Source organism: Silurus meridionalis, chromosome 7, assembly GCF_014805685.1.
Source record: "Silurus meridionalis isolate SWU-2019-XX chromosome 7, ASM1480568v1, whole genome shotgun sequence".
NCBI lineage: Eukaryota > Metazoa > Chordata > Actinopteri > Siluriformes > Siluridae > Silurus > Silurus meridionalis.
In genome coordinates, this window is record NC_060890.1 from 25584500 (window position 1) to 25609918 (window position 25419).

Consider the following 25419-nt stretch of genomic DNA (forward strand, 5'->3'; position numbering starts at 1 on the left):
GTGTGTGGCCATGTTGATCTAGCACTCGTTTATGTTACGCAAACCACAGAGAGATGAGCATTTTATAACACAGACACACACAGACACACAGACACAGACACACACATATGCCTTATTACACCATTTGCAAGCTGGTAGCTTGTCGCCTTCTATGTCCCAGACATCCATCTAATTTCTTTCTTCCTCCTTACCAACAATGAGAGACACACACTAGCATGTGCAAATGTGTGTGTTATAAAAAATAAAAAAAAAGGCACATCTCAAAGGAATGGTTGAAAGGAGCGCTCACACATCTAAAAAAGAGTGCTTGAAAGGAGTGCTCGCACGTCTAAAAAAGAGTGCTTGAAAGGAGTGCTCGCACGTCTAAAAGGGGCACTCACACATCTGAAAGGAATGGTTGAAAAGAGTGCTTGCACGTCTAAAAAGAGTGCTTGAAAGGAGCACTTGCATGTCTAAAAGAACCACTCGCACGTCTGCAAAGACTTGAAAGGAGCACTCGCGCGTCTGAAAGGAGCGCTCGCGCGTCTGAAAGGAGCGCTCGCGCGTCTGAAAGGAGCGCTCGCGCGTCTGAAAGGAGCGCTCGCGCGTCTGAAAGGAGCACTCGCGCGTCTGGAACATCAGTGAAAATTCTCAGTACACTGGCTGGCTGTAGGAGTGCGCAAACTTTTGCACTCAGTAGGCTCAGTTGTAAAGTTCGATTTTTTGTGAAGGAGTCATTGTGTGTAGTGTGAGGTGTGTTTAGTCTGGTATAGTGTGTGTGTGTGTGTGTGTGTGTGTGTGTGTGTGTGTGTGTGTGTACTCACTCCTTCAGCGAGAGCACCAGCGCTGTCCACAACAGGAGCTGGACATCTTTCCTTGTAGTGCTGCAATTCCTCATGGATCTAACACACACACACACACACACACACACACACACACACACACACACACACACACACACACACACACACACACACAGAGAGAGAGAGAAAAAAATACATAAACACGTGAGTATTGCAGAAACAAAGAAACCACTTGAAATGATATCAACTACAGTGGAACCCGGTTATGTCGATGTCCTAGGGGGTCGCCAAAAAGCATCGAGGTAACCGATGATTGAGATAAACGAAAATCAAAATGGCGGCAATATATTAACGTGCTTGAAATTTCTTTATGTACTTGATGTGCGTTAATAAATGAGAATGTGCATGCACGTGTTTTTGGAGGGTTTTTTTACACAACAGCGTTGCCGCGATTTGTTTGATGAAGGCATGCTATAAAAATACATACAGTACATGTTTATCTGTCAGGATTTCACCTGCCACGCCCCCTTCGGCCCCCTTCGGCGCGGCAGGTGCTTTCTCGGCCGCTTTCTCTGAAGCTCCCGGCTTTGATCGCGCACACATGGTGCTCGTTTATCATCATCACCAGCTCCTATTTAAACTTCCACACTCTCACTGTCCGTTATTGTTGGTATATGTTGGTTCACGGCGGTCGTTGTTATCGCTCATGAGTATCCCGGTACGTGCCTTCCCACCGGCACTCTCTCAACGGCTGCTCTTTTCTTCCCAAAGCGCACCGCGCCCCTACTAACACTACGAACACTAGCACTAACTAACAGCAGAGATTCACCAGTATACAATACAACACCTGTAGCAGCTGTAAGACTTGATTTTTCTGCCACTTCCGCGAGTTCTTCTGCGGCTGCACCGAGATAACGACGTTAAATGGCAAATTTTTCCCCTCCTTGTGCTCGAGATATCAGGGTTCGGCGACATAAAAAAGACATAACCGATAAAAAATGCTTAGAAAAAGCGAGAATTTGGCGGTTCCACTTCAAAAACATCGACTTAATAGGGGTTGTCGAGGTAACGGAGGTCGAGATAACCAGGGTTCCACTGTATTAAACATGAAAAGTAACTAAAAATGGAAAGAAATAATCTTCTGAATAAAACTGAGATACAAGAAGAATAAAACACTTTTCCGGCTTAATGTTTGCTTACAGCCAAGCGGTCAGGACTTCCAGGAGGAGGAGAGAAGGAGTGGAAAAATGGAGGAGAAGAGGGAGTAAAAAAAGAGAAAAGGGGATAAAGATTGGAAATAAATGACAGTAGAAGGAGAGAAGAATGAAAAATGAGAGAGGAAAAAGGAATAATAGAGAAAGAGGCAGAGGAAGTGGAGGAGAGATGGAGCGGAAGAGCAGAGAAGAAGAAGGAGGAAAAAGAGAAGAGGGAAGGAAGAGTTGGTTGAGATGAGAGGAGAAGGTGAGAAGAAGGAAGAGAGGAGGAGGATGAGACAGAAAAGAGAGAACTGGGAGAAAGAGATGAAAGGAGACAGAGAGATAAAGGGAAGAGAGAAGTAAGAGGTGGTAAAGAAAAAGAAAAAGAACACAAGAGGAAGAGGAACAAGAGATGATAGAGGAAAGAGGAGAATTAGAAAGAAAGGAGGAGGAGGAGAAAGAGAAAAAGAGAGGATACGGAAAAGATAGGAATAAAGATAAAAAGAGACAAAAGAGGAAAGGAAATGAAGAAAGAGGAAGGTAGAGAACAGGAGAAGGAGAATGAATAGAGGAGTACAAGGCAAAAGAAGGAGAAAATGGGGAATGGAGGAAGTGAAGGAGAGGAGCAGGAAAGGGAAGATGGAGGAGAGGAAAAAGGAAGAGAAGAAGGAAAGGAAGAGGTGGAGGAGAGTAGGAGTAGAGGAGGAGGAAAGGTGGAGGAGAGGAGAAGGAAGAGGAGGAAAGGAGGAAAAAGAGAAGAGGAAAGGAGGAGGTGGAGAAGAGCTACAGTATATAAGAGGAGGAGGATCAGAAGAAGAGGAGATGAAGACTTGGAGGAGATAAAGGAGAGGAGAAAAGGAGGTGGAGGAGAGGAGAAGTGGAGGAGAGGAGATGAAAAGGAATAAATGAAGCAGAGCATTAAAACCGACTCGATGTGAAAAATGGCATGAAAGTCAAGAGTGCAAAGGGCAGAGCCAGAAAAGAAAAACAGCACAAAGATTCACACGAGAGAGAGAGAGAGAGAGAGAGAGAGAGAGAGAGAGAGAGAGAGAGAGAGAGAGAGAGAGCGTAAGAGAGTAAACGTGTGGTTAAATAAGGAGATGCATTGAAAAACAGGCAACAGTGAACCGTATGAGGAAGGTTAATCTAAAAACAGCACAGAGAGAAAAGGTGGCGGAAATCAAAGCAGAATAAAGGAATAAAAGCCAAACAGAGAGAGAGAGAGAGAGAGAGAGAGAGAGAGAGAGAGAGAGAGAGAGAGAGAGAGAGAGAGAGAGAGAGCAGAGCCGCCATCACAATCATCCTCACCATCTCATCTCATCACTAAATCTCATCCCTCACCATCTCATCTCATCACTACATCTCATCCCCTCACCATCTCATCGTCATAGCTTCACCTCATCCCCTCACCATCTCTTCCCCTCACCATGTCATAGCTTCACCTCATCCCCTTACCGTCTCATCCCCTCACCATTTCATCGTCTCATCCCCTCACCATTTCATCGTCTCATCCCTCACCATCTCATCCCTCACCATCTCATCATCTCATTCCCTCACCATTTCATCCTCACCATCTCATCGTCTCAACATTTCATCGTCTCATCCCCTCACCATCTCATCGTCTCAACATTTCATCGTCTCATCCTCACCATCTCATCGTCTCATTCCTCACCATCCCATCCCCTCACCATGTCATCGCCTCATCCCTCACCATGTCATCGCTTCACCATGTCATCGCTTCACCTCATCCCTCACCACCTCATAGTTTTATCCCCTCAACATCTCATCTCTTCATCTCATCGCCTCACTCTCATTGCTTAATCTCCTCACAATCTAATCGCTTTACCGTCTCATTTTATTGCCTAATCCCATCCCCTTACCGTCTCATCCCCTTACCGTCTCATCGCATTATCTCATCCCCTCACCATCTAATCGCATCATCTCATCCCCTCACAGTCTTATCGCTTTATCTCATCCCCTCAAAATCTCATCGCTTCATCCCATCCCCTTACCGCCTCATCGTTAAAATCCCCTCATTATCTCATTCCCTCACCACCTCATCGCACCACCTCATCATACCATCTCATTGCCTTATCACCTCAAAACATCCAGGTCTAAATTGAGGGGCCTACACCAGTATGCATAATATGGTTTTGGAGTCTTTGTTGAATACAATGATGAAAAACGCACTGAACGTTCAGACTGCTGTTCCCTTTAACACAGACGTTAGCACACGTGCAGGTCACGACCCCAAGGAGAACCCTCATCACAGTTTGCAGTTTCTAATATCTAGTTTCACGGCTCATAAAGAAATCCTGGATGCAACTAACTATACTAAAGGCACCAATCCATCAGGATTTATAAGAGCTACCAGGTGGTGGTGTACGTGGAGGAGCTTGATGTCAGAGCACCAGGATACACGTCTTACACAGAAGGTCTCCGTGAAGAGGTGTAAAGCTCAAGAGATAGTATTATCATCCCGCAGTAAACACATGTATCAGTGTGAAACACGATCCTCGTTTCATGTGGAAAGAACTAAACTGAGAACAACGTCTGCTGAAATACCGTCAGGACACTGTGTGTGTGTGTGTGTGTGTGTGTGTGTGTGTGTGTGTGTGTTGATTCTGGAGCTTTCTGAAACCAGGAAACGAATGAAGGTGGCTTGGGTTTCTGACAGTGTTTACTTTGGATGCAGGCTGCTGCATTAAAATAATAATCATCCTCGTTTTCAGACAGACCACCGTTACTAATAAGGCTCTCTGCATTAGAGGAACCCAACGGAGAACGCAATGGAGATCTGAGCAGCGTGGCACAGGGGTTTGTCATCAGAAGTTTGACCTAAGAATGAGGTCAAAAGCCGTGAATATGTTCTAAATGAAGCCGCATTTTCCATTTCAGTGTTTTTTTATTATATTATTCCAATCAGTTTTTCTTGTAATATAATAATAATAATGCTATATAGTTTTCCACCTATATTCCACCTGAGGAACACTTACAGAATTTGGCAGACACCCTTATTCAGAGCAACTTACATTTATTTCATTCATGCATCTGAGCAGCTATGGGGTTGGGGGTCTTGCTCAGGGGCCCAGGTGTGGCAGCTTGGTGTGGCTGGGATTTGAACTCTCAACCTATGGCTCCTAAATGTAATCTCTCTACCATCAAGCTACCATCTGTCCTACAGTAAATCTGAGATAAACCTGAGGTGAATCTGAGTTAAAACTGAAGTAAAACTAAGGTAAATCTAAGACGAATCTGAGGTAAATCTAAAGCAAGTCTGAGTTATACCTGAGGTAAATTGAGGTAAACCTGAAGTAAATCTGAAGTAACTCTGGAGAAAAAACAGAGGTAAATCTGAGAAAAAAAATTGAGGTAAACCTGAAGTAAATCTGAGGTAAATCTGAAATAAGACTGTGGGAAACCCAAGATAAATCTGAGGTAAATCTGAGATAAACCTGAAGTAAAGCTAAGATGAATCTGAGAAAAACCTGAGGTAATTTCGAGCTAAATCTGAGTTCAACATGAGGTAAATCAGAGTTAAATCTGAGGTAAAACTGAGGTCAATCTGAGGCAACGGTGAGGTAAATCTGAGTTCAACATGAGGTAAATCAGAGTTAAACCTGAAGTAAATCAGAGTTAAACCTGAAGTAAATCAGAGTTAAACCTGAAGTAAATCAGAGTTAAACCTGAGGTAAATCAGAGTTAAATCTGAGGTAACACTGAGGTCAATCTAAGGTCAATCTGAGGTAAATTGAAGTCAATCTGAGGCAATGCTGAGGTAAATCTGAGGTAAACCTGAGGTTAATCTAAAGTCAATCTGAGGTAAATTGAGGTAAATCTAAGGTCAATCTGAGGTAAACCTGCGCCAGAGTTCCGGCTGGAAAACACAAATGTTTAAAGTAACATCGTGCCTGTACATCTAGATTCTAGAGGTTAATAAACATATACAGGCTTTACATGAAATATTTCATTGATTAGTGAAGTTATATAGACATAGAAATATACACAATTCCACTGAAAGCACACACACACACACACACACACACACACACACACACACACACACACACACACACACACACACACAGAAAACACACCTAACCCAGGTGGAATTAACAGATTGTTCTGGATTTCCTGTGCAGCTGTGTGTTGAGTACAGTATGTGAAGAGTGTGTGTGTCTGTCATGTTGGCAAAGAATTACAGATCTCTCTCACTCACACACACACACACACACACACACACACACACACACACACACACACGACATTGCAGTTTCCATAGCAACAGTTTCTTCGCAGTGAATCATACCGTTGTTGAAAGAAGTGAATTAAGCGTTTGTGGAAGGAGTCTTCAGTGTCAGTGTGAGAAGCAGTCAGTGAGAGCAGGAGATAACTCAAATATACAATAAAACATAGAACTCTATCAAAAGTATGATTTATTACGCAAAAAATTCATGCAGGCCATTTATACACACACACACACACACACACACACACACACACACACACACACACACACACACACTAAAAATAAGATAGTGATCCAAAAGCAGGTAATAAATCTATTCAAGTAGATTTTGTTTTACATAAGTTTTATAGTTAGTTGATGATAATAAAAATTGAAGTTATTCTGGTTAGTTGTGAATATTTAAGCTACTTGTATTTATTTGTCTTAAATATTCACAACTAACTAGAATAACTTCAGTTTTTTCTAGAAGTGCACTGTAACTTACTTTACCACAATATACATATAATTATACTTATTAATATTCATATTATACCTAATTATTCATACATGATATGCCATAACAACATGCTACTATGTTTTATTCATATTTTACCATGCACACACACACACACACACACACACACACACACACACACACACACAGATCATAGGTGTAAGCTCACCTTGACAAGTGAGTGCAGGCCCCGAGAGCTGAACATGGTGTGGAGAAATGAGCGATCTTCTGTGCTCTTTATGTACATCTGAAGCTGAGATGGCAACACTGACAACAGCTCATACAGACCTGCACAGAAAATACAGGAAACACACACACCCACACACACACACACACACACACACACACACATCATGTCACTTATATAAATAAAACATTCTTTCCTTATGACAGCTTAATTTAATAGAAACAAAAATAGATTAAAAAAAAAATGTTCAGGTAAAATCATAGAATTATTCTTCTGTTAAACATTTTAAACAAAACGACTGTGTGTGTGTGTGTGTGTGTGTGTGTGTGTGTGTGTGTGTGTGTGTGTGTGTGTGCATGGTAATACATAGTGCAATTTGAAGGGCAATTTAGCGATTCCTGTGGTAATTAAAATCAGTTCAATTTAAATCCCAAAAGAATTAAATAATGGATATTAATGCAAAGAAAAATACATTACGATATAGCCCTTCAATAAAAAAATTAAATACAACTTTGAAAATACAACTGAGAAAATTGATGTTTGATTTTCTATGTTAAAGTAACATTTTTGTACATGTCTATGATAAAGTAACCCCGGTTCAAAACTGGGTTAAGAGATTCTACTGCATGTTGCACTAAATATTTTTGCATGTTGTTACTAGTAAAATATTGTTCTTTTTTATTTTAATATGTAAAAAATTAATTATGATGTTTGAATCAAAAATTGGGCTTAGATGTAACTCAAAACAAGTGTTAAGCAGATGCCCAGTTTTTTCACAATCTACGATTTCACTTTAAAGGGTAGTTCACACATTAAAAAGAGTTCATCACAGGGGTTAGATCATTGACCTGTTCCAGACTGTACCTTACTTCCTCCTTTTGTTTCACTACTTCCTTTTGTTTTTTCACAAATTTAGAACTGAAACAAAATTCCCTAAAGTTTCAATAAACCACTGTCTAATGTTTTCTCAGTCTGTCTGTGGACTCGTGCTCCAACACACACACACACACACACTCACACACACACACACACACACAGTTGCAACCACACCTAGAGGCAATGCAGCATCCACTATCCACCTACGTCCAACCTGCATGTTTTTAGACCACATGGTGAAACCAGACAACCCGGAGAAAACACATAAGAAGGAACTCCATACAAAACAGTAACCTGATCTTAGAAACAAATCAGGAAGGTATTTAGACCTGGAGCTGTGAGACACTTTATGAAAAACTCTACGAGGTCCGTGTGTAGAGTAAAGGTTCTTCTTAGCACCTGGAACCAGTCAGACTTTTGGCTAGGACCAGCCTGCTGTAGGCTTCTACACAGACCATTGACAGGTTCTCCTACCGATACAACCCTTTTGCTAAAGATTAGTAGATGATTCTGAACATCCCAATTCACATTTAGTTCCAATTTGCTGTTATAATAAGCTTCACTCTTCTATGAAGATGTTCCACTAGATTTTGTGAAGATGTCTTCAGTCATAAGGGTGTTAGTAAAGTCAGGTATCTCCATAACTGAGGACGATGCGATTTGTTTACTAATTATTGGTCACTTTTTAAATAATAAAAGTGAATATTAAAAAAATGATGTGTCACGATACAAATGCCAACTTGTACCTGATGCAAACTTTTTTTTAACTGATGCATAATTTCTGTAACTTTCATGCAGATGCTCCTATGTGAATCTTACTATCCCGAGTCCCCATAAAAGGTACCATGGGACCACGTCAATCAAATAAGGGGGCAGGGCTAAACACAACAACATCTGGCCAGGCTATAACAAGCCTGCTTTCTAAACCCTTCCAGAAAACCATGAAGGTCGCATCCCTTTTAGATCAGGAGCTCTTTATTCCAGGTCTTACGCAGATGGACTTCTCAGATGTGGAGATGTATTAATCGAGTAGACCTGTTTGGAGCCGTGTGTGTTTTGGACCGAGGTGCTTATCATTAGCCCTGTGAACAAGAGACTGAAAAATATGAAGCGAATAAATTCAACCATTTCTCTCGCTCTCGAAGCGTCACCCCCCCACACACACACACCACCACCACCACACACACACACACACACACACACACACACACACACACACACACACACCGCTGTCACTCGAGTCAAGTGGAACTTTTCGTTCTGATGTAACTGGAAACAGGGAGATTTTCCAGCGGCAACAAATCCTTATATTACACTTCAGTATTCCTCAGAGAGACAGAAGGAGACAAAGAGAGAGAGATGGAGGGAGAGAGGGAGGAGGAAAAACTGCTGGAAATCAATAAATTCCTCCTGAACTACATGCCACTGCTAGCATTCCTCCTGTTTCTCAATCATTCCCTCATTCTGTCCCTGGATCCCAGATGCTCCGAATTCTTTTCATCGCAATGGAAAAATTTAGGCTACTGTCAGCCGAGAAAAAACAGAGTTCTGTCCTTTCTCTCTATCTGCAACTATTTCTGTCCTATCCCTCTCTCAATCATTCCTGTCCTATCCTTCTCTCCATCCATTCCTGTCCTATCTCTCTCTCCATCCATTTTTGTCCTATCTCTCTTTCTATTCATTCCTGTCTTGCCTCTCTTTCGACAACCATCCCTGTCCTATCCCTCTTTCTCTAACTATTCCTGTCCTATCCCTCTCTCCATTCACTCCTGTCCTCAGCCAAATTCTCCAACAATCCCTGTCCTATCCATTTTTCTCCAACCATTCTTGTCCTATCTCTCTTTCTCCAAACGTTCCTGTCCCATCCCTCTTTGTCAAACCATTCCCATCCTGTCCCTCTCTCCATCTATTCCAATCCTATATCCAATCCTATAATCCTATTTTATGTCTCACATTGTCTTGCTGTCTCTCTCTCTCTCTCTCTCTCTCTCTCTCTCAAATTTTCAATTTCAATGTACTTTACTGGCAAGATTAAAATATTCCAAAAATATCAAAAACATAGAAATTGAGAAAATATATATTTCAAAATTAAATAAAAAAAGAAAGAAAAGAAAAAAGAAAGAAAAGTCTGTCTCTCTGTCCATTTCCATTGCTTATCCTTTTTTCATCCGTCCTATCCCTAATTCTCCAACCATCCCTGCCCTCTCTCTCACTTTCTTACCATTCTTGTCCTATCTCTGTTTCTCCACTTATTCCTGTCCTATCCCTCTCTCCAACCATCCCTGTCCTATCCCTCGTTCTCCAACTATTCCTGTCCTATCCCTCACTCCATCCATTCCTGTCCTATTCCTAATTCTCCAACCATCCCCGTCCTATCTCTCTTTCTCCACGTATTCCAGTCCTATTATTCTCTATTCATTCCTGTCCTACCTCTCTTTCTCCAACCATCCCTGTCCTATCCATTATTCTGCAACCATTCTTGTCCTATCTATTTTTCTCCAAACATTCCTGTCACATCCCTGTTTGTCAAACCATTTCCATCCTGTCCCTCTCTCCATCTATTCCAATCCTATCCCCTGTTTTAATGTCTTATGGTCTGGCGGTCTCTCTCTCTCTCTCTCTCTCTCTCTCTCTCTCTCTCTCTTTTTAAAAATTTCAATTTTAAATGTACTTTACTGGCAAGATTGCTTAAATTTTCCCAAAATATCAAAAAGAAATTGAGAAAATAAATATATATTTAGAAAATAAATAAAATAAGAAAGAAAAGAAAAAATTCTGTCTCTGTCCATTTCGATAGTTTATCCTTTTTTCTGCTCTCTCTCATTTCTGGCTTTCTCTCTGTCCCTCAGGGTCTAATGTCAGTGTCCTTCTCCATTCTTTTTGTTATTTTTTCAGTCCCCATCTCTCTTTATTCTCTCTCTCTTTCTCTTAGTGTGTATGTGAACTCTTTTCAGCGCTGTTGTGGAAGCGTTTATTGTGATTGGACGTTTAATAAAATTCCCAGCGGTGGATGATTACTGAGTCGTCAGGGGGGGACGTACGGGGGACATCTTTACACGCACTGTGCTGGCAAAAGTATTCGGACACCTGACTTTTACAACCGGACTAAGTTCTTCCCCAAAATGTTACAAGAAAATTAGAAGCACACAATTGTATCAGAAGTCTTTAAATGCTGTGGCATGAAATCTTGCTCACTTGAACTAGGAGACCCAAACCTGTGCACAAAGCCAGCTCCATGAAGATCTGCCTCTCCATGGGTTGGAGTGGAAGATCTCCAGCTATAGAGCTCCAATCCAACCTTATTGAACATGAAAGAATATAAACACTGACTGCACCCCAGACCTCCTAGCTGACTTTACCAACACCTTTGTAATGAATCTCCACAAATCTCTAAAAGAACATCTTCCCAAAAGAGTGGAGATTTTCATCATAAAAGCAAAATGAAGACTACATGTGGAATAACATGTTGAAAAAGAATCACATAGCGATCTTAGCCACAAATCTCGGGTGTCTATAAACTCTGGACTGGCGTGATAAAAACGTGTTGAGATGCATCTTCTTTTATTCTCCTTGATCTTTATTATTAGGGATTACGTGTTTGGGTTAATTATCCACAAAAGGAACATGGAAAAGAAAATGAAGAAATCAACTCGTGAAATAATCTTTATCATGATGATAAACATGAGCGCTCACAAAACAAGAACCTGAACGATATTCCAACAGGAATCTAATCGGGTGATTGTAGTGGACTCAATGATATTGAAAAAAAAAAAAGATCAAATCGGCGATACACGTGTTGAAATCAAACTGATTCGGTGTTGCTGTGAAATATTCGAATAATGATCAAATCTTTACCTAAAAGGCACAAGGACTTTTAAAGAATATGCAAAAAAATGTACAAAAATTGTCTCCTGTCACCCTGACTCCGCCCCTGACCCTGCCCCTTTCTCCTCCCACCAACTCCTTCTCAGACTATCCTCAGGTCTTGTCAACCGGCAGGAAACACAAGTGGCTTTAGGGCTCTCTTTCACACACACACACACACACACACACACACACACGTTTCCTGACGATGTGAGCCAAAAAACGCAACCAAGTGCAATTAAAAGCTATCAGAAAACAAAACTCCCAAAATAAACACCAGCACCTCAAACCGTCCTGATGAGAGACGAACCGAGACGAGCTGCTGGACACACGCAAGACAGAAAAACTGAGGGAGGAACTAATGAAGCGCTTAAATGAGAGGGGGAAGAAGAAGGAAAAGAAAATAACGTAATGGCAGCTCTCCTTGATCAACGTTTTGCTTGGGTTCAACAATTAAATCCCAATTTCCTGGCATGTACAGAGAAGTGTTAACCCACCATATGTGTGTGTGTGTGTGTGTGTGTGTGTGTGTGTGTGTGTGTGTCTTAGAAAACTATACTTATCAATATTTCTCAAACATACAACAAATTTCTTTAATTGAGGATTCTCCATATTAGCTCCGAGCCCTCAGGAAAAACTCGACTCCGCCCCTTTTGTAATGCCATCATTAATTTACCCCCAAGTCATGCATATGTCCCAATTTGCATATCATGTATAGTCAAAAATCTTCCAATAGCTCTTCGTTTACAGCAAGATGTTTGTTTGATGACTTTCCCTCAGTTATCCCGTTGTAGACGATTGTAACGAAAGAGTATTTTTGGAGTTTGGTTGAATGTATCCTTCCAATGCCAGTTAATGCATATTTAATACATATCAAAGATCGTATTGGAAGCGCCGGTCCTAATTTTGGGAAATCTTTGTGATATGAAAGGCCTGGTGCAGTCACTCGACATATTTGCAGGGAAAATCCTGTACCTGGAGCTCCAGCTGAAGCTATTCATGGTGCTGTCAATCACTTTCTGTGTTTTGACAACTGGTTTTCTTCCATTGGTTTGTTGCTCTTGCGAACAAAGGGGATACCGGCCCTGGGGACTGTGCAGCAAAGTTGCCGGCGAGGGTGCGGTTTCAGCGCAGACGGTTATGAAGAAGAGATGAAGGACATTTAAATAGAAACAGGTCGTTGTAGCTGATGTAGAAATAAAAGGAGTGATCGCTGCCAGCACTTTTGCCAATGCCCAGCCTGTTTCTTACGTAGAAAGATGGGATAGAAGTTTGAAAAAGAAAGTGTGTTGAATGCCCAGGCATCATCAGCTTGTACAGGTTGATGCTCTTTGCACACTAATAGCATATTATCGCATCCACATAAGGTCATAGGTTCTTTTTTCATTTTGTTGTTATGGTCATTGTAAACAGCTGGCTGTTACATCGCTGAATTGTGATTTACTGGATGTTTGATTTTTCGCGTTTGAACTTGCATATTCTAAAATCTTTGGCCATTTTTCCCCCCATTCTCATTTGCATATTCATGAATTTTTGCACATTTTCTCATTCCCATTTGCATATTCATAAAATGTGCCCCCCATTCTCATTCGCATATTCATAAAAATGTGTAACTTTGCAAGGTTTGAATGAGATATTCCTAAATATCGAGCATTTATACGACCTCCACAACATCCATCAGTGCACACACACACACACACACTATGCATGGTATGCTACAGGTCTAATCTATCAGGCTGGCTGGTGGTTTGCTGGGCTTCCAGATGGTTCCGTTAAGATCGTGTGGAGTAAAACGATTGTGTTGGAGCGCGGCGAACGTGAGACGACCGCACCGCACATCTCCCGGCAACCAGACACTCATCAGTCAGGCTTTTATATCCCGACTACTTTTGAATAGATCACCATCACTTATTAAAGACTGCTTTCAGAAAGAGCTGAGAAAGAGAATCAGTGGGATGGAGGCCAGAAGAAGAAAGATGGGAACTTCAGTGTGGATCCTGGAGACTATTATTACATCCAATATCCAGCTGAGAGTTTGAAAACACACACACACACACACACACACACACACACACACACACACACACACACGCAATACTGCTAAGTCCTCTCCACAATGCTAAAGTTCAAGCATGGAAAGATGAAGGCCAAGGGTAACTCCACGAGAGATCCACGAGAAATCCACAGCTCAGACAGAAGAAATCCTGGACACTCGACAGCGCTGGGATTTATAGAAGCAGTTTTTCCAAAGGATTGATGTAGATCTTTGTGCCAAGAACTAAAAAAAGTACAGGTTTGGACTCATCACACCAGAAGACCAGAAGACCTCACAAATGTTTTCTACGTTTGTGAGAAACCAAACATTGATCATCTACCTGAGAAGAAGTGTGAAGCGCGGTGGTGGCAGCATTGTGTTGACCATAACCAGCGCACGAAAAAACACAAACACACACCTAAACTTATAGAATCCACAGACCTGGTTTTTACATAAAGCTTTAAAAAAGACACATACACATACAAACATAGATGGATGGATGGATAGATAGATAAATAGATAGATAGATAGATAGATAGATAGATAGATAGATAGATAGATAGAGATAGAGAGAGAGAGAGAGAGAGAGAGAGAGAGAGAGCGAGAGAGAGGCTTAGACAGTTTGAGAGAAATGGATAAAGAAGTAAAGACAGAGACAGAAAAAGAAGGCGAGAGGGGGTGGGATAGATAGAAAGAGAGATGGATAGATAAAAAGTGATAAAGAGGGTGTACAGAGAGAGAGAGAGAGAGAGAGAGAGAGAGAGAGAGAATAACTGTGTGCCTATTGGGTAACAGCTCAGCGAAGAACCACAAATGGCTGAAAAAAGTTGCATGTCCCAATACTTTTGGCCCGACAGTATAATAACTATGGGAGGTTTAGAGAGTAAACCTGTAGCACTTCTACATCTCCAACAACAAACACCAACACATTTACTACGTTTCCACTCAGGTTACTTCATTTCAGTTTAAATGATTGTGTGTGTTTTTTTCCGGCCCTGTAAAGAACCACCCCGAGCTGAAGAACAGCAGAAGTGACCACAGGTTTCCTTGTAGAACATCTACGCTTCCAGCAGACAGAAGATCGATGAAGATCTGGTGTAACATCACTTCAATGGTGAGTTTCTGTACCTGTGTCAGGACCCGGACCTGTAGCGAGGGCCGGCATGATCACGGTTACCACGGCGATGCGGGCGATTCAGACAGGGGATCGGACATTGACTTCCCTCAGGAGAAAGCTGGAGACCCAGGACATGACATGGACTATCCTAAAACACACACACGCACACACACACACGCACACACACAAAATGAGAACCGGAACACATTTCACAGACAACAAATAAATGTAATAAATACAAATTAAATAAAAATACAAACAAAATAATATCAAATAAATAAATAAATAAAACAATACTAAATGATCAAATAAAAATACAAATAAAGAAATAAAGTAAAAAAAAGTAAATATACATAAAATTATATGCTATAATGAAAATAAGCAAAAATAAAAAAAAAATATTTATTTTAATAATTTAAGGTAAAAATAAAACATAATATAAATAATTGATTATTTAAACAAATTATTAAAACAATTATAATATATAAATAAATAATTAATAATAATAAAATAATGAAAAGGTAAAAATACTAAAAATCAATAAATAAAACATGAAAGAAGAAACATGAAATAAAACGAAGAAAATAAAATGTAAAATTATCAAATATGCAATTTATATCAATCGATTCATTTATACGAAAGAAAAGAAAAAACCCAAACAAAAAATAAATTAAACATTAATGCAGTTTAAATAAAATAAACAGATCGATAAATTGTGTATCTGCTCGAGAGCTGAACCTCTTTTGTAGATGATTATATTAAATATTGAACCATAAATGGATAAAAAATAAATATTAAAATAAATTTTTATATAATTTTTACTAAATGTAAAATTACATAAGTAATTAATTTTTTTACAGTAAAAGAGAAATGCAGGGATTCAGAAGAAGCGTCATTTCTAATAATAATCACCTTTAACTATTTTCTTGAAATGAAATTTTCCCTTCACTTGAACTAGGAGACTAAAACCTGCTCCAGCATGATAAATGGGTTGGAGTGGAAGATCTCCAGCGCATATGAATGTGAACACTCACACCCTTGTGGCTGAATCAATCTTCATAAACCTCCACAAAATTAAGAGAACATCTTCCCAGAAGAATGGATCTTATTATAAGAGTAAATGGAGATTAAATGTGGACTGGGATGTTCTAAAAGAACGTAGCAATCTTACGACAGATGTCTGCAAACCTCTGACCATACAGTGTATATGTGCACCTTTACAGATTCCTTCAAGTAAATGAATTGAAGGTTTTATATTTATTTTATTTAATAATTATAACGTATTTATTGTAATTAATAAAACGTTTGGTGTAGAAAGACAGATAGGATGTTAAATATCTGAGCTCTGGAGATGATGCAAGAGCGTACGGATCTTGGAACCGGACAGAGAAGAACTCGTTGGCCGTATAAAAATATTCCCGATTAAATTCCTTTTTTTTCTTTTCTTTCAATCCAGGACTTCGGATCCAAGTGCCAGGGCCTGAGCCACGACACCGAAAGCACCTGACGGCTTTATATCGCCCTGAAGACCTGTAACCACTGACCAGGAGGAACAAATGAAAAAAACACGGAGGGATGAAGAAATGAAGAGGTAGGTTTTTAATGTGGAGAAAAGCAAAAGGAAAAACGAAAACACCTGATTACAAAAAAACGCGTTTTATTTCCACGCATCGCATCGTTTAGTGTTCTGCAGAGCTTTGCTGCCCCCTGCCGGTGCAATCGCACATTACTACTACACGGCATTAAATCTCGCACACCAAAACACGTGAACTCTTTCAGCCTTCATACCACTCCTCCACTCATCCCTTCATTTACCACTCCTCCACTCATCCCTTCATCATTTACCACTCCTCCACTCATCCCTTCATTTACCACTCCTACACTCATCCCTTCATCATTTACCACTCCTCCACTCATCCCTTCATTTACCACTCCTCCACTCATCCCTCCATTTACCACTCCTTCACTCATCCCTTCATCATTTACCACTCCACTCATCCCTTCATTTACCACTCCACTCATCCCTTCATTTACCACTCCTCCACTCATCCCTTCATTTACTACTCCTCCACTCATCCCTTCATTTACCACTCCTTCACTCATCCCTTCATCATTTACTACTCCTCCACTCATCCCTTCATTTACCACTCCACTCATCCCTTTATTTACCACTCCTCCACTCATCCCTTCATTTACCACTCCTCCACTCATCCCTTCATCATTTACCACCTCCACTCATCCCTTTATTATCTACCACCTCCACTCATCCCTTCATCATTTACCACTCCTCCACTCATCTCTTCCTTTACCACTCCTCCACTCATCCCTTCATCATTTACCACCTCCACTCATCCTTCATCATCTACCACTCCTCCACTCATCCCTTCATTTACCACTTCTCCACTCATCCCTTCATTTACCACTCCTCCACTCATCCTTCATTTACCACTCCTCCACTCATCCCTTCATCATTTACCACTCCTCCACTCATCCCTTAATTTACTACTCCTCCACTCATCCCTTCATTTACCACTCCTCCACTCATCCCTTCATTTACCACTCCTTCACTCATCCCTTCATCATTTACCACTCCTCCACTCATCCCTTCATTTACCACTCCTCCACTCATCCCTTCATCTACCACTCCTCCACTCATCCCTTCATCATTTACCAATCCTCCACTCATCCCTTCATCATTAACCACTCCTCCACTTATCCCTTTATTTACAATTGTTTCACTCATCCGTTCATCATCTACCAATACTCCACTTATCCCTTCATCATCTACCACTCCTCCACTCATCCCTTCATCCTCTACTTATCCTCCCCATTTTCTTTACCACTCGTCCACTCATTCCTTCATCCTCTACCACTTCTCCACTCATCTTCCCTCCATCCTCTACCTCTGCTCCACTAATCCCTCCATATCTCAGGCTACAAGGAAGATATACTTCAACACTCATTTCTATTCATAAATGGTGGAATGAACTTCTCAGACTCTTTCAGTCCTTTGTCTCTCTTACATCCAGAAACCAGTTTCTGGATGTAACTGCTGACAGACTTCAAACAAAGGACCTGAATGGCATCTGAGTGAATTTAAATTTAAATGAGTGTGTGTGTGTGTGTGTGTGTGTGTAAAAAAAACAAACGTATTATTATTGCATTGATTATTAGAATAAAGTAGAAATTACAAGAATAAAGTCACAATATTTTGAGAAAAAGACATACTTTTGTGTGTGTGTGTGTGTGTGTGTGTGTGTGTATATATAAATGTGTTAACAGCACTAGGTGGCGTCATCGCGTCAGATGAAAGTAAAGCCGGTTCATAAACTGAGCCGGTTTTCCACGGCGTCATGCAGGAAACATTCCTGCTGCTGGAAGCCTGCACGGATTCGGAGTTCAGGAATTCCAGAGTCCTGCTGCTGCCAGAGGAATGGAGAAGGTGTTCCTGAGGAGCGCTTTCACATCACATCAGAAGAGCTGTCAGGGTTCACACACCGCTTTTATAATGCAGTGTATACTATTCTATTTCTTCTATTTTAAGTGTGTGTGTGTGTGTGTGTGTGTGTGTGTGTGTGTGGTTCTGCAATTGGGAGTACAAATCATAGGGTTTAAAACACCACACTATGCAAATGTCCCAATTTGAAAACCCACATGTGTACAGTGTGTGTGTGTGTGTGTGTGTGTGTGTGTGTGGGTGAGTAAGAGAGAAAGAGCCTGGTGCGCCAGGTGTGCGCTGGTCTCAGGTAAAACACAGGGTGTGTTCAGGATAAAACTTCCTATTAGACTGCATTAAAGTCACGTGTGTTTATTATTAGTATTATTGTGTGTGTGTGTGTGTGTGTGTGTGTGTGTGTGTGTGTGTGTGTGTGTGTGTGTGTGTGTGTGTTTGCTTGTAGGTATATAAAAAGGAAAGGCTGCTGAGGGAACTTCTGTTTATAGCTGCTATTAATGCAGGTGAACCCAGGAAGCAGTTCTTTTGATTAAATGTAACTAGAAATGGATAAAAAAAAATGTAAGAAATAATTGCAATCGTTGGAAAATTGTTGACATCGAAAGAGGAATAAAACACTTAGGATGTGCCATGATTAGAAATTATAATTATTTTTAAGAATTTAGGGTTTGAATAGGTCAGAAACTGTTAATCTCTCGAGAACTATTGCTTAATAAACGGTTTTTGTTTTTCCCATCATTCTGTGTAAACTTGAGTTTCCCGTGGGTCAAAATCCCAACCCGAGATCAGCATTTCCTGATGAACCCAAACCAGTCCATCTGCTACCAACAGCCACATCATGATACCAACCATGTATAAACCATCATTCTGATGTTTGATATGAACGCAAACTGAAGCTCTTAAACAGCATCTGCAAGATTTTATGCGTTGTGCTGCAGCCGGACGATCACAATCTACCTAATAAAGAACTGCACGTACGTGTTTTTTTTTTAGCTGTTCCTAAAAAGTGACTGGTGAGTATCTTTAAGCATTAAACACTCCAATCTTGGACTGAATTTGCTTGTTCATTTCTGAAACAATCTTCATTTGTAAAAAAAAAATTATAAATTTCTCACTGTAGATTGCTGAATTTCAATTAGTTAGGAAACGGCCTTATAACCCCTATTAAATGATAAGCCACTAGAATTGCTTCTCTGAGATCTTTAGTCATGCCCATTGTTCTTGACAGGTTGGAGAGACACAGCCGAGTCCTCCAGGAACACCACGCTGTTCAATAGTACCTCCTGGCCACTTATTTCTCACTCAATGATTGAAGAAGAAGGGACTGTACTTGCCTAATTAGTCCAATAAAATCCAATTGGTTGGACCTCATTTGAATATTTAACAGAGATAGGAAAGAGAAGTGAATATATAATTAGCCAATTGAAGATTACCCAAAGATTACCACAGCATCGTCATGATAATCCGCTCGCTAAGCTTCTTAGCTCTGAAAATAAACATGTAGTAGTGCGTTTTCAGGTTGAGGTGTTTATGGTGCTCAGGAAATACCTGTGAGGCTCTTAAAACTCCGTCTCATGCATTAATAAGAGAATAATCAACAACGGGCTGATGTGATGAAGCGAAATTATTGACACCACAACTACCTTATACTTTTTATCCATTTATAGGGACATTTCATGATCTTAGGTAACGTTCTCACTTTCATGATAGTACCTAGAACCACTTAGCCCTTTTTGATTCTAGATTTTTATTTTTTTAATAAATAAATAAATAAATAAATAAATAAATAAATAACAGTATGTAACACGTAACATGTAACACACTGTTAGAAATATTAGTGCTGAAACGATTCCTCGAGTAATTTAAATACAAAAATTATTGAGGAAAGGAATTTAAAAATAGAATTTTATATATTTTTTAAATATTTGTATTTTGTTAATGCACAAAAAAGGTCACATTTTTACAGATTGCAATGTAAATTTTTAAACAACAACAAATGACTTGTGCATTTTAAGAGACACAAGAGACTCATTTTCACTTGTATATGTAGTGTTGAAAGAAAAGGGAGTTCTTATCTGATTACTCGATTACTAAAACAATCGATAGCTACAGAATTAATAAAAATAAACTACCGTAATTTCCGGACTATTAAACACACCCATATATAAGCCACACCCACTGAATTTGACAAAGATGTTTATTTTGAACATAAATAAGCCGCACCTGTCTATAAGCTGCAGGTGTCTACACTGAAACTAATGAACTTTACACAGGCTTTAATGAAAGACAGTGTCTGTTACACGACTTGTATCTAAACAGTAGCCTACCAAGAAAGTCATTGTTCACTGTCTTCCTCCTTCCTTTCACAACAATTTCTCTCTAGAGTTTTTCTTTTGGCATCGTCGTGCGTTTAAAAATCACCATCGGTGAATCTTTTCTCCCGATGCCGTGCAGCTCAGAACACAGGTGAAGTGTGTTTTCATGCCCGGTTGTTTTCAGCGTGACGAATGATTCGCATTTCCTGTAGACAGTCCGAGTGAGCGGCAGGTCAAACGTCAGAGGAACATCATCCATATTTATGATGTGGTGCGGCCGATTCAGTGGGAGCGCATCTGATTTATTATAAAGAGTTTCATTGGTTCACCTGAACCCGTTCAGCAATTTCATTGGTCTAATGTTATGGGGTTCAGTTTTTTGGCTTGAAGTTTGTGAAATCGGGAAAAACCCAGGAAAAATCCATAAATTAGCCGCTTCATTGTTTAAGCCACGAGGTTTAAAGAGTGGGGAAAAAGTAGTGGCTTATAGTCTGGAAAATACGGTAACCAGAAATCAGGAATCTCGCAGACAGATCCTGGAAATTTTCCCTTTTTTTTCCTTAACTTTATTTTATTTTCAAATATATCGTTTTTAGTAAATTTTTGACTCTTATTTGCGTTGTTATGTGTCTGAATGTTCTATGCTTTGGCAATACGAATGTTCATATTTTTCATACCAAGATACGAACCTTTGATTCTTGAATCTTATGGTAATGACACCGAGATCCAGTGGGTTCTGTACTTTCACAGTCAAAGCAGCAATCATCCGGTAAAACCCTCAGATCTGCCCCGTACTCCCGGGTCCCTGACGTGACCTTGTACCACATCCCTCCTTCCCACAAGTTTCCTTTAACGCTTTGAGGCTGAGGCTGAATTGGGAGCGGTGGGAACCCGAGTCGAAGCGATCGATTAATGTGCGATGTGAAATATCGCCCGGCGTAAATCACTCGGAGAGAAGACACCAGACACAAGAGGACGAGAGGCCCTACTGTAAATCAGATCTGAGAGAAAGGAGGGAGGAGGGGTGGTTTACACACTGTCCAATTCCTCCTTATTTGAATTTGGCACGCATTCAGAAGCCTGAGCGGTGAACCCTGTTCTGAAGAGGCTTGTGAGGAAGGTTACGGTAGAACTCAGAGCGTGAACGAGCTCATTGTTCTTACGCAGCGGAAGAACAGCGACTTTCTCCACAGCGACTGTGACAGTCTGAGACTGCTCCATACTACATGCTCTTCATACAGTGTGTGTGTGTGGGCATGAAGGAGACAACAATGGAAACAAGAATCCACATTATTACAGTAGAACTCGCAGATAACTTACACCCCTGCTGCTTCTGTACGGTTCCTCTTTAGTTCCTCCCTGTTAATGAAACACTAGAACCTGTTAATGAAACACTAGAACTGGTTAAAGGTTTGTGGAAACCTGACCATTCGATTGAGATGCACTACTTTTTGGACATCCCATTCCACATGTAGTCCCCCCTTTACTGTCATCATAACCTCCACTCTTCTGTTCCTCTATCACCAAACTTCCACTCTCGGGGCCCTTGAGCAAGGCCCTTAAACCTCTGTGCTCAGGGGCACGATATTCTGTCTTTCTTTCACTTTTTTTGTTTCTTTCTTATTTCCCATTTCTTTCTCACAACATTTTCATCTTTTCTTTCTACTTCTTCATTTCTTCTCTCTCTTACTTCATTTCTTTTCTTTTTCTGTACTTTTTCTGTTTGTAGCTCTCCTTTGTTTTCTCTTTTCTCTTACTTCATTTCTTTTCTCTCTTCATTTCTTTTCTCTATTTCTTTCTTTCTTCTCTATTTCTTTCTTTCTTCTCTATTTCTTTCTTTCTTTTCTTTTCTTTCCTTCTTTCTCAATTTCTTTCTCCATTTTTTCTTATTTCTTTTATTTTTCTCTCATTTATTTTCTTTCCTTCTTTTTTCTCTCTTCCTTTTCTCTCTCCTAATTTCTTTTCTTCTTTCTCAATTTTCTTACATTCCTTCTTTCCCAATTTCTTTTATTTTTTCTTTCTGTACTTTTTCTGTTTGTAGCTCTCCTTTGTTTTCTCTTTTCTCTTACTTCATTTCTTTTCTCTATTTCTTTTCTTCTTAATTTCTATTTCTTTCTTTCTTTCTTCTCTATTTCTTTCTTTCTTTCTCTTTCTTCTCCATTTCTTTCTTTCTTTCTTTCTTTCTTTCTTTCTTTCTTTCTTTCTTTCTTTCTTTCTTTCTTTCTTTCTTTCTTCAAATCACAGTACTAATTAAAGAGGTGAATTATGTGGAGTAAAAGTCTTTTATCAGTAAATCATATGATGTAAAACCCAGTTGACTGAACACTGGATTCTATCGTGAGCTCGTAATGTCATGAATAATCATCTTACAACGTTGTCCTGCTTGAACTCCTCCCTTTCAGTCCTTTGTCTCTCAACACTGTAATCTGATTCCTCCTCAGAGAGAAATGATACACGAGGAGAGCAGAAGAAACTGAACAATACTCGGTGATGAATATGTAATGAGACGAGGCTCATAGCAGGCTAACGAGGCCTAATAGAGCATCTTCAGGAGAAAAGAAAGGGGTGAAAGTGGAAGTGAAACATCAGGTTCAGGTGAACACCACACCACCAATGATACACCTGTGAGATACATCATCTCATTGAAATCAGGAAATGCACTGGATTTTCTAATGTAATAAAAACCGAAGGTAGGAAACCGTACAGGAACACTGTGTGGCCAAAGGTTTGTGGACACCTGCCTATAGGTTTGGATTGTTCTTTTAGGACCTCCTATTCCACATGGAGTTCCTATTTGCTGTTATAATAAGCTCCACTCTTTCTGGGAAGATGTTCCACTAGATTGCCTGGAGTGCAGCCAGTGTTCCAATTTATCTTAAAGGTGTTTAATAGATTTGCTCAATAGCAGGAGATCTTTCACTCCATCACATGGAAAGCAGATCTTCATACAGACTTTTCCTCAGACATGCTGTTCTTCCTCAAACTTTTAACACAAAATATCAGGCCCACAACTGTATCAGACGTCTTTGGATGCTGTAGCATGAAATTTCCCCTTCACTTGAACTAGAAGACACAAAACCTGTTCCAGCATGGCTATGCTCCTGTGCACAAAGCTAGCTCGCATGAAGATCTGCTTTCCATGGGTTGACGTGGAAGATCTCCTGAACATGATCACTGACTGCACCCCAAGGCCTCCTCACCTTCATTAGTACCTGACTTTACTAACACACTTGTAGCTGAATGAATCTTCACAAATCTCTGGAGGAACATCTGCCCAGAAGAGTGGAGCTCATTATAACAGACAATGGAGACTAAATGTGGAATGTGATGTTCAAAAAGAAGCACATAGCATTCAGGTGTCTACAAACGTTTGGCCACACAGTGTAGCTTCAGATTTGTTCTGAGACCAAAACAGTATTTCACACACTGCTTACTGGAAGAGGTCGGTTTCAGCTGTGCTCCATATGGGACAAACATCAGCACGTCTAAACTGATGCAAGTATCCATTTATAGGATCTGGAGTTGGGTTGCACTGCAGTGTGTGTGTGTGTGTGTGTGTGTGTGTGTGTGTGTGTGTGTGTGTGTGTGTGTCTGTCTGTCTCTCTCTCTCTCTCTCTCTCTCTCTCTCTCTCTCTCTCTCTCACACACCCCCTTCCCTTACCGCTAACACACTGAGCAAGACGAGGCAAGTCAAGCGCTGAGCCTCACGTGCGGTTTCTCTTTAATCACAGATGTTCAGCTCAACCTCATTAATCCATAACACAGAGAATAAACACTAACAGTTAGTAAAATCAGGTTCTGATGTAGGTGAGAAGGTGAGGAGGCCTGGGCTGAAGTCACATTCATTCATGTTCAATACGGTTTATCGCTCTACAGCAGGAGATCTTCCACTCCAACCCATGGAGATTGTGCACATTGTGAACAGGTTTTGGGTCTCCTAGTTCAAGTGAAGGCAAAATTTCATGCACCTGCGTCCAAAGTCCTATACAACTGTACATCTTCGACTTTGTTCCCACAGTCCCGATACTTTTGGGAATATAGTGTAGTGCAGTAACTTCTTTTTCTTTCGGCTGCTCCCATTAGGGGCGCCACAGCAGATCATTGGTCTCCATACCCCCTGTCCTCTACATCTGCCTCTTTCACACCAACTACCTGCATGTCTTCTCTCACCACATTCATAAACCTCCTCCTTGGTCTTCCTCTTTTTCTCCTTCCTGGTGGCTCCATCCTCAGCATTCTCCTACTGATATACCCCATGTCCCTCCTCGGCACATGTCCAAACCATCTCAATCTCACCTCCCTCACCTTGTCTCCACAACGTCCTATATGTGCTGTCCCTCTAACAAACTAATTTCTAATCCTGTCCATCGTCGTCACTTTCTCTAAATCCACAAATACACAATGCAACTCCTTCTGTCCTTCTCTATACTTCTCCATCAACATCCTCAAAGCAAATAACGCATCTGTGGTGCTCTTCCTCGGCATGAAACCATACTGTTGCTCATACTCTTCTCTCAGCCTGGCTTCCACTACTCTTTCCCATAACTTCATGGTGTGACTGATCAACTTCATTCCCCTGTAGTTACTGCAGGTCTGCACATCTCCCTTATTCTTAAAGATCAGTACCAGCACACTCCTTCTCCATTCCTCAGGCATCTTCTCACCTTCCAGAATCCTGTTAAACAATCTGGTTAAAAACTCCACTGCGTCTCTCCTAAACATCTCCATGCTTCTACCGGTATGTCATCTGGTCCAACAGACTTTCCAGTCATCATCATCTTAATCGCTGCTCTCACTTCCGCCTTACTAATCCTATCCACTTCCTGATTCTATCCACCTTCCTAATCTAGC

At 40.5% G+C, this 25419-nt stretch overlaps 1 protein-coding gene across 2 annotated transcripts in view; it reads right to left on the reverse strand.

Moving 5' to 3' along the window:
* Positions 1 to 25419, reverse strand: part of mpp7a (MAGUK p55 scaffold protein 7a) — a 93978-nt gene that overhangs the window by 54911 nt on the left and 13648 nt on the right. For both annotated transcript variants that reach the window (XM_046852963.1, XM_046852964.1), the window contains exons 2-4: positions 14811 to 14947; positions 6890 to 7008; positions 804 to 881 (exon numbers count right to left, since the gene is read on the reverse strand). In XM_046852963.1, the coding sequence (XP_046708919.1) occupies positions 804 to 881; positions 6890 to 7008; positions 14811 to 14847 (234 nt within the window). In that variant the 5' untranslated portion in view covers positions 14848 to 14947. The remainder of the gene's footprint in view (positions 1 to 803; positions 882 to 6889; positions 7009 to 14810; positions 14948 to 25419) is intronic.